The sequence below is a fragment of the Indicator indicator genome, chromosome 22, assembly GCF_027791375.1.
Source record: "Indicator indicator isolate 239-I01 chromosome 22, UM_Iind_1.1, whole genome shotgun sequence".
In the NCBI taxonomy this organism is placed as follows: Eukaryota; Metazoa; Chordata; class Aves; order Piciformes; family Indicatoridae; genus Indicator; species Indicator indicator.
Window position 1 is genome coordinate 5,738,142 of NC_072031.1, and position 17,253 is coordinate 5,755,394.

General features: G+C 50.3%; 1 protein-coding gene across 1 annotated transcript in view; it reads right to left on the reverse strand.

The window, feature by feature from the left end:
* Positions 1 to 4,622: 4,622 nt before the first annotated feature.
* Positions 4,623 to 17,253, reverse strand: part of TNRC6A (trinucleotide repeat containing adaptor 6A) — a 51,602-nt gene continuing 38,971 nt past the window's right edge. Inside the window, exons 11-24 of the mRNA XM_054391356.1 lie at positions 16,590 to 16,732; positions 16,103 to 16,249; positions 15,801 to 15,938; positions 15,216 to 15,344; positions 15,038 to 15,112; positions 14,561 to 14,771; positions 11,178 to 11,309; positions 9,381 to 9,539; positions 8,496 to 8,636; positions 7,489 to 7,596; positions 7,071 to 7,292; positions 6,321 to 6,391; positions 6,056 to 6,195; positions 4,623 to 5,375 (exon numbers count right to left, since the gene is read on the reverse strand). Coding sequence (XP_054247331.1) covers positions 5,000 to 5,375; positions 6,056 to 6,195; positions 6,321 to 6,391; positions 7,071 to 7,292; positions 7,489 to 7,596; positions 8,496 to 8,636; positions 9,381 to 9,539; positions 11,178 to 11,309; positions 14,561 to 14,771; positions 15,038 to 15,112; positions 15,216 to 15,344; positions 15,801 to 15,938; positions 16,103 to 16,249; positions 16,590 to 16,732 — 2,192 coding nt within the window. The 3' untranslated portion in view covers positions 4,623 to 4,999. The remainder of the gene's footprint in view (positions 5,376 to 6,055; positions 6,196 to 6,320; positions 6,392 to 7,070; positions 7,293 to 7,488; positions 7,597 to 8,495; positions 8,637 to 9,380; positions 9,540 to 11,177; positions 11,310 to 14,560; positions 14,772 to 15,037; positions 15,113 to 15,215; positions 15,345 to 15,800; positions 15,939 to 16,102; positions 16,250 to 16,589; positions 16,733 to 17,253) is intronic.

Genomic DNA, 17,253 nt, shown 5'->3' on the forward strand with positions numbered 1-17,253 from the left:
CCAGCTCCCTGGACAACCCAGCCTTCAGCACCTCGGAGGAGCTGCTCCACCTGCAGATCCTGGATGCCGGCTGCTGCGGCTGCCAGGAGGACTCTGGCACAGCCGATGGCACCAAGCAGCAGCACTCTGCTCCGCCTGCCCGCCCGCTGCGCCAGCCCAGGTTTGCCAACCCCCTGCTCTTTGTTTTCATTTGCTTGGGCGTTTAAGGACCACTGAGATGAGTCCTTCACTGAGAAGGGGACCTACAGGAAGGCTGGGGAGGGACTGTTCAGAAGGGTCTGTGGTGATAGGATGAGGAGCAGTGGTTTGAAACTGCAGCAGGGCAGATTTAGGTTGGACATCAGGAGGAAGTTCTGCACTATGAGGGTGGTGAGACCCTGGAACAGACTGCCCAGGGCTGTGGTTGAGGCCCCATCCTGGAGACATTCAAGATCAGACTTGATGTGTCCCTGGGCAGCCTGCTGTAGTTGGAGGTGTCCCTGCTGAGTGCAGGGGGGTTGGACAAGATGACCTTAGAGGGTCCCTTCCAACCCAATGCAATCGTTGAATCTGTAAGCAGAGGAGTGTGGGGATTTGTGAGGCACCACAGCCTGGCCTGGTACCTCTGCTTTGCAGCCACTGCCAGCCATGTGCTGGTCTCCCTGAGCTGATGGGCAGCACTTAGGAGCTCGATAGCCATAGGGTCCTTTGGTGGGCAAGGAGAAAGGAGTGGGTTCTTCCCTTCCCTGCCAGGAGCTCTGTGGTGGGAGCTGGTTTAACAGGGGCAGGTTCACATCTGCAGGAAACTGTGGCTGTGTGTGTGTGAGTCTCACAATCAGCTTCCAGGCGTGTAAATGGAAAAAGGGCCCTGGAAGTTTCCAGTCTGCAGCCAGGGACTTGCCCCCCCCACAATGCAGCCAGGCAAGTCAGGAGCTCAGCCACGGCTGTGGAGCAACTGCCTGTGCTGCACTGGGGACTGAGAACTATTTGCAGGCAGAGCCAGGCAGGGCAGCCAGCTCCTCAGCTGTGGGAGCCAAAGCCCTGCCAGCAGGGTTCTGGCTCCCGAGATTCCCCAGGCTGCTTCAGCAGCAGCAGCAGCTTGGCTTTCATCCCCTCTTCTCCTTTCTCTGAATTAATCAGTTGTCTTCCCAGCTTCCACTACGAGTGGGACACGAGCTCCAGCAGCATGAATGACCCCATGGTGGACTCGGGGAAGGCCAGTGACATCTCGGTGTCGAGCTGGCCCATGGAGCCCCTGCAGTGGACACCATTCCCCCTTCTCCACCAGCTGTCCAGGCAGCGACCTGTGAGTGCAGCGCTTGGGACTCTGGGTTTGGGTCTGCAGGTGTGGGAGGATTGAAAGGGTCATGCCCACCCTCTCCAGCACCAGGGTGCACTGCCTGTGGGTGCCCCTTCTCGCTGCACGGTGGGAGCGTGACAGCAGGCCAAGAGGGCAGCAGCTGTGTGGTACGAGGCAGAACCTCTCTCTCCACAGCACAAAGCCAGGCGGCCCCACTCCTACTGCGAGGGGATGGAACTGGGCAACCTGGAGAGGAGCTGGACAGCCTGAAAGTCACAGCCCGGAAGCAGAGGCAGGACAAGGTTCAGCTTTTCAAGCCAATCACATTTTATTTCCACATAAAAAGCTGGGTGAAGGGATGTCAAACACTTGGACAATACAATGGAGGCAGGTGTGATGTCAGCTCCACCCCAGGCAGGGCCCCGAGGGCGATCTGCCAAGGTTTTCAGCACTGCTTTCGGAGCAGCCCACAGGAGCCAGCTTTGGCTGGGGACAGCGCGGTCAGAGCCGGTCACTTACAGCGCCCAGTAACACATGGAGCTGGCAGCCCACAGAGCTGAACACTCACATCCAACAACTGGTTGCTGCTTTGATGTCCCATCCCCTTCTGTACACACAGGGGCTGCCCTGCAGCCCGTTCGGAGCTGAGCCAAGCCGCCGGACACAAGGTGAGCGCTGCCGCATCGTCCATCAGGGGCCCTGTCAATGAGGTATCGACTCCAACACCAGGACCTTGTCAGCATTAAAGTTTATTTTCCAGAATGCTCTCCTCCTTCATAGGTGTCCTCTTGAGCATCTCTAGCTGGGCACAAATGGTGTGTGTGTGTGTGTAGGGTGTTTGGGCATCTGGATGGCAATAGGGTCCCCAGAGGTGCTTGAATAGAAAAGAAAAAAGCAAAGCTTGTTTTTTCTACGGTTAAGATTCTCCTCTCCTCCTGGGAAGGAGCTCTCCACTAGAATAAAAAGCAGAGCTGTGGATAAAAACAGGGGTTTGATGAAAGAAATAAAAAAAAAAAACAAACCTCAAACTAGGGAGTGTGTGTGTGTGTGTGGGGGGGAGCACAGAGCTATCGTATCATCCAGGGGTGGGGGTCTTCATTCTATAGAAAAGAGCCTACAAATAAAAGTCACGAAAAAAAACCCAACCCAAAAAATAAAAAAAAAATAGACAGGTATATGCTGAGCAGCCAAAAACATCATGATTTTATTCATATTTGGAGAAAAACTTCATAGTCCAAACACAACCAAACTGTACATTTTACAATCACATTCTATTTGTAAACAGTTAAAAGCCACTGACTTCTTTTGCATCGTCGGACACAAAAAACAGTTAGAATCAAGGCAATGAAATGATGGCGAGTTCTGCGCTGGTCCAGCTTGGTGTTTTTTTTTTTTTTTTTCTTTTCTTTTCTTTTTTTTCTTTTTTTTTTTTTTTTTTACCCTTGCCTGGTCTTGAAAAAAAAAGTTCATGGACCAGCCAAGCTTCGGAGAGAAGAAAACCCCCTTTGCGTGGCAAAAAAAAAAAAAAAAAAACAAAACCAAACCCCAAAATAAAAGGGAGATGTAACTCGTTACTTTTGCCAAGAGCCAGCTCCGAGTTGGGTCCAACCCAAAGGCTGCTGCAAGCCCCAGAGGTTGGTTACAGTCTGCATAGTTCGGGTGGGCTTTAAGGTACGACAGAGTTAACGGCAACACAGTCACAGAGAGCAGGAACGGAGCCGCTGCGGGGCCGGGGGCGGGGAACAGGGAGCTACAGATCATCAGCAAACCACCACCACCACTCACCACTAAGGACAGAAAGCAGAATGGTCAAACTCCAGCTTCAAGCAGATTTCTTTTTTTTTTTTTTTTTTGTCTTTTTTTTTTTTTCATTTTTTTTGTGTGTTTCCTTTTTTTTTTTTTTTTGGCAGAGAAAAGTCTTACAGAGCAATAAGTGTTATCAGTGCTAAAAGTTGAGTTTTTGTGTGTGTTTTTTTTTTTTTTTAATCTTTTTTTTTTCCTATAAGAAACTACAAGGAGTTGGTTTTTTCATTATTTTTATTTAGGATTTTTTGTTTTTTTTTTTACTGGGGAACTGGTTTTCCTGAGAGCCATGCTCTTTGATTTAGGATACAGGACTAGAAAACAAAAGGACATGGCCAAACACTGTTCATTATTCCCAGAGATAAAAGCATCTTTTTTTTTAAAATATTTTTTCTTTTTTTATTATTTTTTAATATTTTTAATATTTTTAAATTTTTTTAGTATTTTTAATTTTTTTCCTTTTTTTTTAAACCTTTTTTCTTTTTTAATCTTTTCTTTTTAAACCCTTTTTCTTTTCTCTTTAAAACCTTTTTCTTTTCTTTTTAAAATCCTTTTAAAATCTTTTTTCTTTTTTAAAATCTTTAATATTTTTTCTTTCTTAAATTTTTTTTAGTATTTTTCTTTTTTCTTTCTTTTTAAATTTCTTTCGTATTCTTTTCTTTCTCTCCTTTCTTTTCTCTTTTTTTTAATCTTTTTTTCCTTTTTCTTTTTTTTTTCACTCACCTTTTTTTGTCTTTTTTTAATGATGGAAGAGTAAACATTTTTTCTTTCTTTTTTTTAATTTTCTTTTTTATTTTTATTCTCAAAAAAAAAAAACCAAACAAAAAAAATAGTCTGTAAACAAGGAGGTGTTCCCAACCACAGGCACCCCCAAAACCAAAAACAAAAAATTGAAAGCCTATTGAAAGTGCAGGACCCCCCCTGGCTTGCAGGCTGGGTTTGCAAAGTCACAGCTGTGGCCACAGTTTTGGTGTGTTTTTTTTTTGTTCTTTTTTTTTTTTTCCTTTTTTTTTCCTCCTTTTTTTTTTTTAATTATTTATTTTAAACTGCAGAGCTAAATCCTTTAGTTTTTCTTCTTTTTTTTTTTTTTCCTTCTCTTTAATACATGAAAAATAAACCCAAAGAAAACCCAACAACAACAAGAACAACAAACTGGTGCAATACTTTCATTCATTAACGCTAGGTCAGCATCCTCAGGACTGGATCTTTCAACGCCACAAACAGCACAAGAAGGTAGGCATACAGCAAGGCAATAGTAGAGAGCACAAACTGCCTGTAGTTAAGGGACATCCTTGAGTAAACATTTACACATGAACTGCTGCCTCCCCCCTAGTGCCAACTGGGACAGAGAGGACATCATTCAGTGCAAAGGTACAAAGCTCAGAACTCCAACATCAGCAAAAAAAAACCCAACAAAACAAAACAACCCAACAAAAAGAACAAAGCCCCAAAACCAAACCAAACCAACAAAAAAAAAAAAAAACAAAACCCACCAAGGCAGAAAAAAAGAAATAAAAAGAAATAAAATGGAATCCAAAATAAGAAAAAAAAAACCACAACAAACCCCGAAAGACTCAAACCCATGATGAATATCCACAAATGAGCTCATTCCAAGCGTTTTCATACGGATAGCACTATCTGGAAGTGTAAATATAGAGATTTTTTTTCTTTCTTTCTTTCTTTTCACATTATACTATTGGCCTGCATGATTCAAGTATTCAAACTGATATGTTTTGGGCTAAAACAAAGTGGAAAATGTGCAGAAAGTAACTGTTTCCACAGGTGACCCCCCTGGCTGTAGGTGAGAAGTCCAAATTAGTGCTGCTTTGTTACATCTTGAGGTCACAGTTTCTCAGCTGGAAAAAACCCAAAGGAAGGGGAGGGGGGAAGGGAGAAGGGGAGGAGGGGGGAAGGTTTTTACATGGACTCTCCACCTCCACCTAGGTGGTCAACAGAAAGGAAAGCGTTGATGGGGGACGGGCTGCTGATTCCCCGGGTGTCACTGCTGCTCGGGGTGCCCCACAGGCTCGTGGAATAGTTGGGGCTCCCCCAAAGTGAAGTGCCATGAAGGTCTCCACTGCTAGTTCCCGACAGCCCAGCACCATTCCAGTGATTTAGATCATTACGGTTTGAGAAGGAGTGGGAACCGTCAATGGATCCGAGTCGGCTCTGGCTGGACCCCAGAGACTGCCAGCCAGGAGACGGAGTCAGGGACTGGCCTTGTGCAAAGAAGCGGCTGATCTCCTCTTCACTGGCAAACTCAGCTAGGATGGTAGTGTTCCCTAAAACACACCTGCAGGGGAGGAGAGTGAATTCAGACACTGGCAGCACTCCCACACTCCCCTCTGTGCCAGCAGGCACTCCAAACCCCTGGTGCAAGCCCTGTTTGGCCTGGAGGAGACCTCTGAGATCCTCCAGTCCAACCTTCAACCCAACACCACCATGGCCACTAAACCATATCCCCAGGTACCATGCCCACACCTTTCTTGAACACCTCTAGGGATGGGGACTCCACCACCTCCCTGGGCAGCCTGTTCTGGTCCCTGACCATTCTTGCAGTGAGGAAATTTTTTCCTCATCTCCAACCAAACCCTCCCCTGGCACAATTTCAGGCCATGCCCTCTCCTACCACCTGAGACTAGGGAGAAGAGACCAACCCCCACCTCACTGCAGCCTCCTTTCAGGGAGTTGTAGAGAGCAATGAGGTCTCCCCTCAGCCTCCTCTTCTCCAGACTAACCAACCCCAGGTCCCTCAGCTGCTCCTCACCAGCCCTGTTCTCCAGACCCTCCCCCAGCTTCACTGCCCTTCCCTGGCCCTGCCCCAGCCCCTCAATGTCCTTCTTGGAGTGAGGGGCCCAAACCTGAACACACAGGATGTGGCACCTGGAATCCCTGACAGCACTGGGCAGCACTTCAAACCCCACCAAACACTTCTGTGTGACATTCAGGATGGAGACAAAAGCAAGCACTCACATGTGCAGAGATTTTTGTGCCTTCACTACCTCTTCTTTTGAACTGTAACGGACCAAAGCATTCCCATGTGGGAGGTTAAGGTGGAATGTTATTAGTGGGCCGTGCTGCATGCACAGAGTACGCAGGGTTGAGCCATCAATCTGTGGAGGAAACCAAGGCATGAGCACAGCCCCTGCAAAGCCCCAGCTCCAGCACAGGGCAGCTGCTGGGCTCCCAGAGCCCTCTGCCAGCCTGCCTCATGCCCACCCATGCCCTGCAGCCTTACCTGAGGTGTAAGGTTTTTCAGAACAAGCCAATTTGTTATTCTCCCTGAGCTGCTCTCACCCCAGCTTGACCCTGAGTGAGGGAAAAGGAAAAGGTCAGTGCCCTGCCACGCTGCACATTGGGTGTAAGAGCATGAGAAGCTGCATGGCAGCCAACAGGAACATTGACAGCAAAGGAAACCCCAGGTGGTGCCAGTCCTCTGCAGACCTGGAGCCATCGGAAGGCTGCTTGGGAATGCTGTAGGATTCCATGTCTGGATCTCCTTTATTCATTTACCTTCTGAAGTGTTTTGATGAGGGAAATGCAGCCAGAGATAGCTACACTGTGATCAGACAACGATGCCAAAATACAAAGAGTCTTATTCTGACCCTTGCTGCAAGCTCAGGACAGTTCTGGAGCCTGCCTGAGCTGAGCTCCCACAAGTGAGCTCACTCTGGTGTGAGCTGCTCTGAACAGGGAACTGTGTTCAGACCTCAGCCCCTAACACATGGGGGCATGGCTCCTACTAAAGACAGAGCAGCCCAGAGTGCCACCCATGCTGCCACTGCACACACGCCTGTCCCTTCCCTCTTCCACCCAGGAGGACATCTGCTGCAGTGCAGTGCAGGATGCACAGAGCAGCCTTGGCTTTTGGCAAGACCAGCGCTCCAGATGCCAGCTGACAGTGACAGATCACCTAACCAAACCTGTGTGGCACTCCCCAGCTTGACAACAAACCCAAAGGCTCTCCACACACAGGCAGACATCTTACCAGGGGTGTATCTGGCATCAGAATTCCCCCATCCTCCACCCAGACGAAGGGAGTTATCCCAAGTGGACAACGGTGGCTTCTGGCCTGTTAGCCCTGGAGGGGGCCGGGACGGAGCAGTGATGCTTTTAGGTGGCAAAGGGACCTTCCACAGCTCATGAGCCAGAGAGGTGTTAGTGACTGATCCAGGAGACCATGTTGATTTGGAATCACTGTTTCTGGCTACTGAAAGACAAAAAGAGACAACCACGATCAGTCTGCTGCTGGAACTGGCACCTGGCTACAACTGAAAGCTGCTAAACTGGTGTGAACTCAGAACAGCTCCTTTGAGACCAGTGAAGTGACAGCAGAGACCTCAGAACTGCATTTAACACCCCCCTGAAGCAGGGGCAGGGGAAGAGACACCAGCAGCAGACCTCACCTGAAGTGCTTTGTGCTGTACTGCTGAGGGAAACATTGTAGTTGGAGGCACGAATGGATGACCAGGCACTAGTTGAAGGCAGCGTGGTGTTCAAAGATGAGGATGACCCTGGGTCAGAGACAGGAGTCACAGCACAAATGCAGGAGAATTAAAAGGCATCAATCCCAGACTGGTTTGGGTGGGAAGGGACCTTTGAAGGTCACCTAATCCAAACCCTCTGCAGACAGCAGGGACATCACCAACTAGAGCAGGTTGCTCAGAGAGTCAAACCACATCACCTGGAATGGTTCCAGGGATGGGGCATCTCCTACCTCTCTGGGCAACCTGGGCCAGTGTCTCACCACCCTCACTGTAAAAAAATTCTCCCTTCTTTCCAGTCCACATCTCCCTCTTCTAGTTCAAACCATTCCCCCTTGTCCTGTCACAACAGGCCCTGCTCAAAAGTCTGTCCCCAGCTTTCTGCTCAGCCCCTTTCAGCACTGAAAGGCCACCGGAAGGTCTCCTGGAGCCTCCTCTTCTCCCGTCTGAATAACCCCAACTCAGCCTGGCCTCCCAGGAGAGGGCTTCCAGCCCTCCCAGCACTGCTGTGGCCTCCTCTAGCCCTGCTCCAACAGGTCCCTGTGTCCTGTGCTGAGCACTCCAGAGCTGGCCCCAGCACTGCAGGGGGGGTCTCAGCAGAGCACAGCAGAAGGGCAGAATCCCTGCTGCTGAAGACACTGTTGAGAAGCACAGCCAGGAGCAGCCAGCTCCCTGGAGTGGCTGGAAGCAGAGGCAGCTCCATCAGCTGCAGAGGCTGCCAGGCTCTGCCTGTCCCTGCACAGGATGACATCAGGCTGCATTCCTGCCATAGCTGCGGGGCTGCATCAAGCAGCAGCGCTCGAGCCAGGGATGAGCTCTGCGGCAGCGAATCCACAAGACAAGAGATGTTTACAGCAGGAGATGAGTGGGAGGCAAACCCAGCTCCAAGTAAACACAGCACTAATTGGAGAAGGCAGCACCCCACATACCACTGTTCCTGTCCCTGAGGTGGTCAACTTCCCGCACAGTATTAATTGAGAGATTGTTTATGACACTGCCAGGAGTGACGTAAGGGTCAGTTTCAGGGTCGATGTTTGGATAACCTTTCCATGGCTCACCAGGACGGAACTCTAGGAACAGATTCAGAGAAGCAGCTCATTTTGCTTGTTTTCATGAACAGGAAACAGCTGTCTAAGCAACACACCTCTGAAAGCCTGAAGATCCCAACCCTCCGCAGCAGTTAAGTGCCTCTGGCTTCTCACTTTATCCACTTCCCTTCTAGTTCTTCTGGCCCCATCTTACCAGGATAAAATCTCTCTCACTTCTCTTTGTACAACAAAACTACTGCTCTCAGCTTCCAGGGAGTCACTGAATGGGGGAAGGGGAGGGGGTTACCTCTGGAGGTAACATTGAGTCCAGCCCCACTGCCAAGGCAGGGTCACCTAGAGAAGGTCACATAGGAACACATCCAGGTGGGGCTGGAATGTCTCCAGAGAAGGAGACTCCATCACCTCTCTGGGAAGCCTGTTCCAGGCCTCCATCACCCTTAAATCACAGAAGTTCCTCCTCATGTTTAGATGGAACTTCTGATGTTCCACTTTGTGCCCATTACCCCTTGTCTTGTCACTGAGCACCACTGAACAAAGCCTGGTCTCATCCTCCTGACACCCACCCTTGAAGCACTGCTGAGCTCCCCCCTCAAGCTGCTCTTCTCCAGCCTAAAAAGCCCCAATTCTCTCAGCCCCCCCTCAAACCTGCTCTGCTCTAACACTCCCTTCATGCTTCTCTGCAGGCCCTTTCCAGGTCCCTCCCCACGCAGTGCCCAAGCAGCCAGAGGGCAGAGCTGGGCAGTAAGGACCCCAGGTGTCACCCACCTGGTGGCCAGTTAACACTGCTAGAGCCATTAGGCGATTTGGCACGGGGCCAGCCATCCCCAATCGATCCAGGAGGACTGGCTGGTGAGTTACTGCTGTTCATGAAGTCATAGGGGACAAACGGAGACTCTTCCAGCCTGAAACCACTTGAAATAGCACCTGGGGAAAAACAACAGCCAAGAGCGTCAGGTGTCCTGCACAGGCCATGCTCCTACAGGACAGGAACCCAGGCCCAGGTAGAGCAGCAGAGAAGCACAGCCTGGTGGGGGTTGGAAGGGACCTCTGGAGATCAAATCCAACCCCCCTGCCACAGCAGGGTCACCCAGGAACACATCCAGATGGGTTTTGAAAGTCTCCAGAGAAGAAGACTGCTCAGCCTCTCTGGGCAGCCTGCTCCAGGGCTTTAGCATCTTCAAACCAAAGAATTTTCTCCTGCTGGTCAGATGCAACCTCCTGGGTTGCAGTTTGTGCCCACTGTGCCTTGTTCTGTTGCTGGGCACAACTGAGAAGAGTCTGACCCCATCCTCTTGGCTCCATGATTGAACTTCTAATACTACCCAGGAAACACAACCTGCAGCTGGAGTACCAACACCACCTCCAACCTCTGCTCATCTGTGCCACCAGGTGAAGTTCAGAAGTGCAGTAGCAGGACATCTCCACTAGATGCTCAAGGCACAAGACACTTCCTAGAGTAAACCAGCTGGCAAAGCTAAAAATACCCAAACCATCTGAAGAGTGGACAGAAACAGGAGCCCAGAGACATTCTGGGACTATCTTTAGACACAGAACCTTTGTGCTACAGACTCAGATTTTAACTGGATGAGATTTCAAGCAACTGAAACAGCTGAAATGTCATCTGAGTCCTGACTGCTGCCAGGAAACATGGAGCTCTCAAATCTACCTCCTCTACAATGGAGCACAGCAGTGCTACTGCTCTGTCCCCTCTAAGCTCTCCCCACGTTCACAATTCAATTGCTCACGTTCATGACCAAAACCTGCACCTAAGGCTAGCAGACAGGACCAGAACACATGGACACAGAGATAACTCCCCTTAAACCACCTTAAATCAGCAGGGTTGGGGGGAAAGCAAGCTAGGAAATGTAAAGCTCTTGGTTTAAACATGTATGAAGCATTCCAAGCCAGATTAAGGTGAAAGTAGTGGCAGCAGCCACCCTTCAAGACAGCAATTGTGTCTCACAGTCCTGTTACACCTCATAATCAGATCACTGCTGTAAGCTTCAAGCCAGCTTTGGGCTGCTGTAGGAGACAAGCAGCAAGCTTGTCACAGACAAGACAACAACCACAGACCTAGAGTACAGCAAACCTGTGTTTTACACAAAGGGTGAACACCTGATGTGTCATCACAGTATGGTTGGCTTGGAAGAGACCTTCAAATCACTGAGTCCAACCCTTACCCCAGCACTGCCAGGTCACCACTAAACCATGGCCCTCAGCACCTCATCTCCACAACTCTGAAACCCCTCCAGGCATGAGGGCTCCACTATTGCCCTGGGCAGTCTGGGCCAGACCTTGAAACCCCTCAAGGGAAAGAAATTGCTCTCATGTCCAACCTAAATCTCTCCTGGGGCAACCTGAGGCCATTTCCTCTTGTCCCATCACTTGTTCCTTGGGAGAAGAGCCTGACCCATACCTGGCTCCAGCCTCCTTTCAGGGAGTTGTAGAGAGCCAGGTCAGCCCTCAGCCTCCTTTTCTCCAGTCTGAACAAGCCCAGTAGCCTCAGCAGCATCAAAATGTGTCGTGCAGTGCCCACCCCTCTTGAGGGCAGGCTGAGCTTACCATGTTTGCTGGAGTTTTGCTCTAACGAGGTGTTCACAGAGATGCTGTCCACTGTAGTCCATTTCCTCAGTCGAGACTGTGGCTCTTTAATACTGCTCATGTCCAGGTTTACATTCAAGTTTGAGTTCATTCCTAGGAAGAGACACAGCTTCACAAACACAGACCACCACCACTGCTGTCCTCCCAAACACTGCAAAGCAGATTGCTGGGCTGACCTCCTCATGCTCCCAAGCCTGCTTTGGAGGAAGGTTCTAGCATTTAACACAGTGACCTTACTACAGAGGGCAGCTAAGCTAAGCAATGCAAAGCACCCAGAGCTCTCAGGTGATGTCCTCATGCAAAGGTGTCAGTGGAAGCACTGAGGAGGTTAAAGAAAATGCCAGCACCTTGAGATGTGGCACTTCTGCCAGCAGCAGAGCTGAGCCCATCTGTACAAAGCAGGGGCTCTGGACTTTGAGGAGCTGTGCTCAGCTAGAGCAGACACTTTCCTCAGCAGGAGGGTGTCTGTACCCAGCCCTGGTCAGTATCTACAGATGTCACCTCACTCCTGCTCCTCCAGCTTCTGGCCCCCACCAGCAGAGCTGCAGAAGCACTTGGTGTGAACTGCACAAGCCAAGCTGCTGCTCCTCCTCCACTCAGCCTGCTCACTCTGGAGGAAAACCTCACTAAGGAAACAAACCAAACTTGTCCTGGCCTTTCTAAGCTGTTGTACTTCAGCAGGTTTATCTGCCAGAGAACCTACATGATGCCAACCCAAGTACCTGTGAAGATCAGCTACTCTGGCCTTGGACAACATGCCCACATGTTGCACTTTGGCACACCTGCTCCCCTTCCAGGTCTGCAAGAGCCCTTAATTCACAACAGAGCTGGTTACATTCCCAGCCCTTCAGATCCATTTAATCCATTTCTGACAACAAACCACTCCAAGATTTCAATGTAGGGCCAGGGACACCCGGGGAAGTACTTCTCAGATCTGCCAGGGACACCTTTAGCAGCACTGCAAATGAGTGCTGAGCTGTGCTCCTGAGTCCACAGCCAGTGTCCTGCAGCAGCTGGTTTGGTTGGTTGGGTTTTTGGTTTGGTTTCCACAAAGGCAGCAGCAGAGGTTGATGCCAGAAGAGCAGCCCCTTGAGAAGCCTCAGAGGAAGTGCCCTGGGATAGGACAGCTGAGTTTTGAGAAATACAACAACTACCAAGAGTTGCAACAGGAAACAGGAATCAGCTCAGTGCAGCTTCTGACACCTCTCTGGCATTCTGCTGCTGTCACAGCAATCACCTGTGCACAACAGCAACCTTGCCTCTGGCTCTGAAGAAGCCTGTACAGGTCAGAGCTCTGAAGGTGAGGAAGATGACCAGCTGGCAGCTGGGCACAGCCAGCTGACCACGTTAATGCCAGCCCCCCTGGTAAGCACAGGCCTCTGTCCAGGGCTCCATGTTTGAAACCTGTGGACTGGGGGATGAACATCCCCAGTCCCTGGACAGAATCTGTCATTCAAGGTCCTCCCAGAAAGGATTTTTCACAGCCAGCTGTGGGAAGTTTTCTCCTGTTCACTGTTTGCTGGAAGAAGGTGATGATGATGAAAATATTGTTGATGAAAAATGATGAAAAATACTGAACTCTATACATGAGTTTGGGATGTGACTGCAGGCTAAAGACCTCCACCCACCCCAATCTCTGCTTCTGAGGAACAAACACCCACGGAATCTCCACAGGCTCAGCTCCCCAGCCTGTCAACAGGACCTCCTGCTTTTGTTGCTGGGTCTCCTGACACTATTGTTAGAACATGGAGAGAAGAAGATACCTGTGAGATCTTCCAGAAGACAACTGGGGAAGTTCAGCTCCTCCTCACTCCTAGGCTACTACACTCTGCACTTGGAGGATGCTACCAACACTCCTCTGGACTCTGTTTCACTACAGGGTGAAGAAGCTTCAGCAATCTCCTGTTTCTACCCTTAAGCTCTTATCTGGGGGCTGAGTGTGGCTCCACTTGCTCAGATCATTGCAGCACTACTCCAGAGGGATCCCAAAGAAGCCTCAGGTACACTGCAGCAGATTCCTGAAGGACCTCAAAGCAACGTTACACAAACTGCAGGTTCCTGAAACGTGGCAATGATTAAGGTGAGAAAGCAGCTACTGGACAGTGGTACACAACAGTGCAACTGCAGAAATGCAACAGAGGGGAACCCAGGGTGGGCAGGCTGCAATTGTTCAGCATGAAGTTTGGTGACAAATATTCCTTCCTTCAGCCCTAACACAGGGTCTCCAACTTCAGTTTTCTGCCTTGCCCTTTGAATGAAAGCAGGAGGTAGATCTTGATGCCAGTCAGCAGCAGCAGCAAATGTAAAGCAGCAGCCTGCAGTGAAGTGGCCAGAAGCAGAACTGCAGGGTGCCACAAAGTGCAGCAGCAGGGCCTGCAGCCACCCACTGGCTCTACAGCATCCTCCCTAAGCAGAGGGAAGGCAGCAGCAGTCTCTGTTAAACAAACCTTTCTACAAAGGGTAATGAGAGCGCAAAGGGAATCAGCCCAGCAGAAAGAATCAGATCAATGTAGGAGAAAAGCAAACCAAAGAGGAGGAGTAGAATAGGATAAGGAACAGGAGGCAAATGGTGCATGGCTGTAGTAAGTACAGGTCAGCATTAAAAAGGGACCTAAAGTAAGGAGAAAGTATACAAGCCTGGAATTTCTGAAGTAGATATTGGACAGAAGCCTGGAAAGGTAGGGAGAAAGAGAGAGGAGATGTTTGTGTTCAGAAATGTGCAGACTTTTTGCCTGCATGAGACAACCAATCTTTGAAAATGCAGAGCTAAAAGCTCTGCAGAGGGGAAATGCAGGGTTTGTTCTGCCTGTGTGACTGGAGAGTCACTGACAAGGATCTGAAAACCTAATGAAATGAGGACACATATGTGGATTCTGCTTCTGAAAGTCCTTCAGCTCTAGGAAATATAAACTCCAGGACTTTGGATCACCCTTGGGACCCAGAGGACAAAAAGGAAACAGAAGGATTCATAGCGCCACAGAGTGGTATGGGTTGGATGGGATCTTAAATGATCATTCAGTTCCAACCCCCTGCCATGGGCAGGGACACCTCCCACCAGCCCAGGTTGCTCAAAGCCTCATCCAGCCTGGCCTTGAACACCTCCAGGGAGGGATCATCCACAACCCCCCTGGGCAACCTGTTCCAGTGTCTCCCCACCCTGACTCTAAAGAATTTCTTTCCGATTTCCAGTCTAAACCTCCCTCCCTCCACAGGGAACCACCACTGCCACCAAACCCCCAAGTGCTAACAGGACTCCAGCCACTTGTTTCCAGAGACAGGCCCCATGGAGAGCAAGGCTGTGCCACACCAGCACTGAGTGCATGAAGTGAGGATGGAGAACCCACCTATAGGGAAGCTGCTGAACGCATTTATTGGTGAGGAGCCTTTCTGCAGCTCAGGAGTAGCGTGGGGCAGGACATTCTCAAGGAAGGATTTCATGGAGGGCTGATGGAGTGACTGCTGTTGGGAGGGTGGAGTCTGCTGCTTCATTAACAGGTTTGGATCAAGCTGACGGGACTGTTGCATCATCTGTTGCTGCATACTAAGAGATCGACCCTTGGAGGAAAAGAAACCCAACAAAACAAACAAAAACAGAGCAGTTCCAACATCAATAGGCACCAAAAAGCTTCTCCACCTCTCCAGAAGGTCACAAAACACAGCTCTGGGCTCTGTGCACCTCCACACACAGCACAACCCCAGCCTCAGGCTGAGCCACTCCTTCAAAGGGGGACAAAGCCCCAGCCGCTCTGGGACCCTTTCAACAGGACTGGTGAGCAGAAATGCAGCTCAGGAGGAAGTGAGTAAGAAATGTGGTTCTTTACCTGCTGCTCCTGCTGCTGACGACCACCAGAAGGCATGCTTCGACTCTGGGCTTTTTGCTGCTGAGCCAACAACCGCTAGGAGACAGTGTGGGTGTTGGAGGAAGAGTTACGGCTGCCACAAGTCTCTAACTTAGATTTTCAAACCCAACAGAGGGTGAGGAGGCTTTTGTTAGCTTACCTGTAACTGGGAGATCTGAGAAAGCTGGTTTAACTGGGACAGTTGATTCAACATGGCTACCTGTTGTGGGCCAAAAAGTGGGCTCAGGCCACCGTTGTTTGGTGCATACTTCAGTAATGATACTGGAACCTGCAAAAGGGGCCAGAGGAGGAGTGACCAACAGCAACCTGCAGCTAGGTATCAGAATGGGGAGGGGGCTGTGTGGAAGGGCCTTCTGGGAATCATCCAGCCCAACCCCCCTGCCAAAGCAGGGTCACCTTGACAAGGTCACACAGAAACACATCCAGATGGGTTTGGAATGTCTCCAGAGATGGAGACTCCACCACCACCTCTCTGGGCAGCCTGCTCCAGGGCTCCATCACCCTTAAATTAAAGGAGTTCCTCCTCATGTTTAGATGGAACTTCTGGTGTTCAAATGCTCATACTAGATGCAGCATATTTTAACATCTGGTCAACAGCTGTCCAGTTTCTGAAATCCTCATCAAACCAAGCATGGCTTCAAAGATTTCAGGCAACAACCAGCACCACCAAAGCAAGCCCCATTCTCGGTGGCTTGCACACAGAAGGTCTGATGGACTTGATTACCTGAGGGGACAGTAATGGAGGAGGCACTTGAGCACGTGGATTAGGCTGAGATGAATTAAGAGGTTGTGCTGGAGGCTGCTGCATGCTCCTGGGCTGTGCTGCTATATTACCAACACCAAACATACTGGGATTGCCATTCTAGGGAAAAGATGGACAGTCAGTGACAAGAGACCTCTGCTGCTGCTCTTCCCACCCCAACACATCTGAACGAACCAGGCCTCAACCCCACAGGTACTGGGACGTTACACCAACAGGTATCAAATGCTGTCAGTATCATGCCAAGGATGTGCCCCCAGCCTTACCTGTCTAACAGAATTCAAGTTTTGCATACCCAGCCCTGCTAGGGAGCCCAGGGCTTGGTTAGGTAGTGCATTATTTGAAGGGGGAAGCTTCAGGTTTTGATTGGACATAAACTGCAAGTTTTGGGACTCGTCTGCTACAATGCCATCCTGCTCGGACACACAAACCGATGCGCAAGAGCCAGCCAGCAAGCAAGCAGAAGGGAGAAACCATTGCCAGGAGCAGAAGGGAAGAGTCACAGGACAGTCCAGCACCAGCAGGAGATAGGCAGAAAACAAAAGAGATCAGGTTAGTCGTCGGCACTGCGAAGGGGCTGCACAAAGTGTTTAGTGGCTATCTATCAGAGAACGAATCTGCTCGAGGGACTGACCAGAAGCCTCCCCCCACACTGTCCTCTGCGCTCCAGGCAGGCAGCCCAGGAGCACACAGCTGCCTAACTGCATTGCCCCTGCCTGCCCACAGGTGCCCAGCAGCGAGAGCCAGACTGACCTTATCGAAGTAAGGACCGCGCTCCATGGAAGACTCTTTGGGAACCTGCGGGCGCGAGCCGGGGCCCTTCCCCACCACGCGATTGTAATCTCCAGCGCCCAGCCCGTGCTTCTCCAGCTCCAGCCGCTTCTCCTGCAGTAACCCTGGGGGGACAGCAGGGATGGGCCACAGCCAGGCCTTACTGCTCTGCCAGGAACTGCTTAGCAAGAGTTGAACTGCTCCTGCTCTCAAGCCTGATACTAAAACACATCCCTTTAGCTTTGGGCTCTCTGGGCTCCACTGAGAAGGGAGAGGAGACACCATGAATCGATGGCCACGGTGGGACTGGGCTCTTCTCCCAGGCAACAGGATGAGAGGAAACGGCCTCAAGTTGCCCCAGGAGGGGTTTACAGTATCATAGTACATTAGAGGTTGGAAGGGACCTCAAGAGATCATCAAGTCCAACCCCCCTGCCAAAGCAGGATCACTTAGGGTAGTCCACACAGGAAGGCATCCAGGTGGGTGTTGAAAGTCTCCAGAGGAGACTCCACAGCCTTTCTGGGCAGCCTGCTCCAGTGCTCCATCACCCTCATTGTAAAGAAGTTTCTCCTCATGTTGAGGTGCAATCTTCTATGTTCAAGCTTGAACCTCTTGGTTCTTGTCTTATTAGTGTGCACCACCAAAA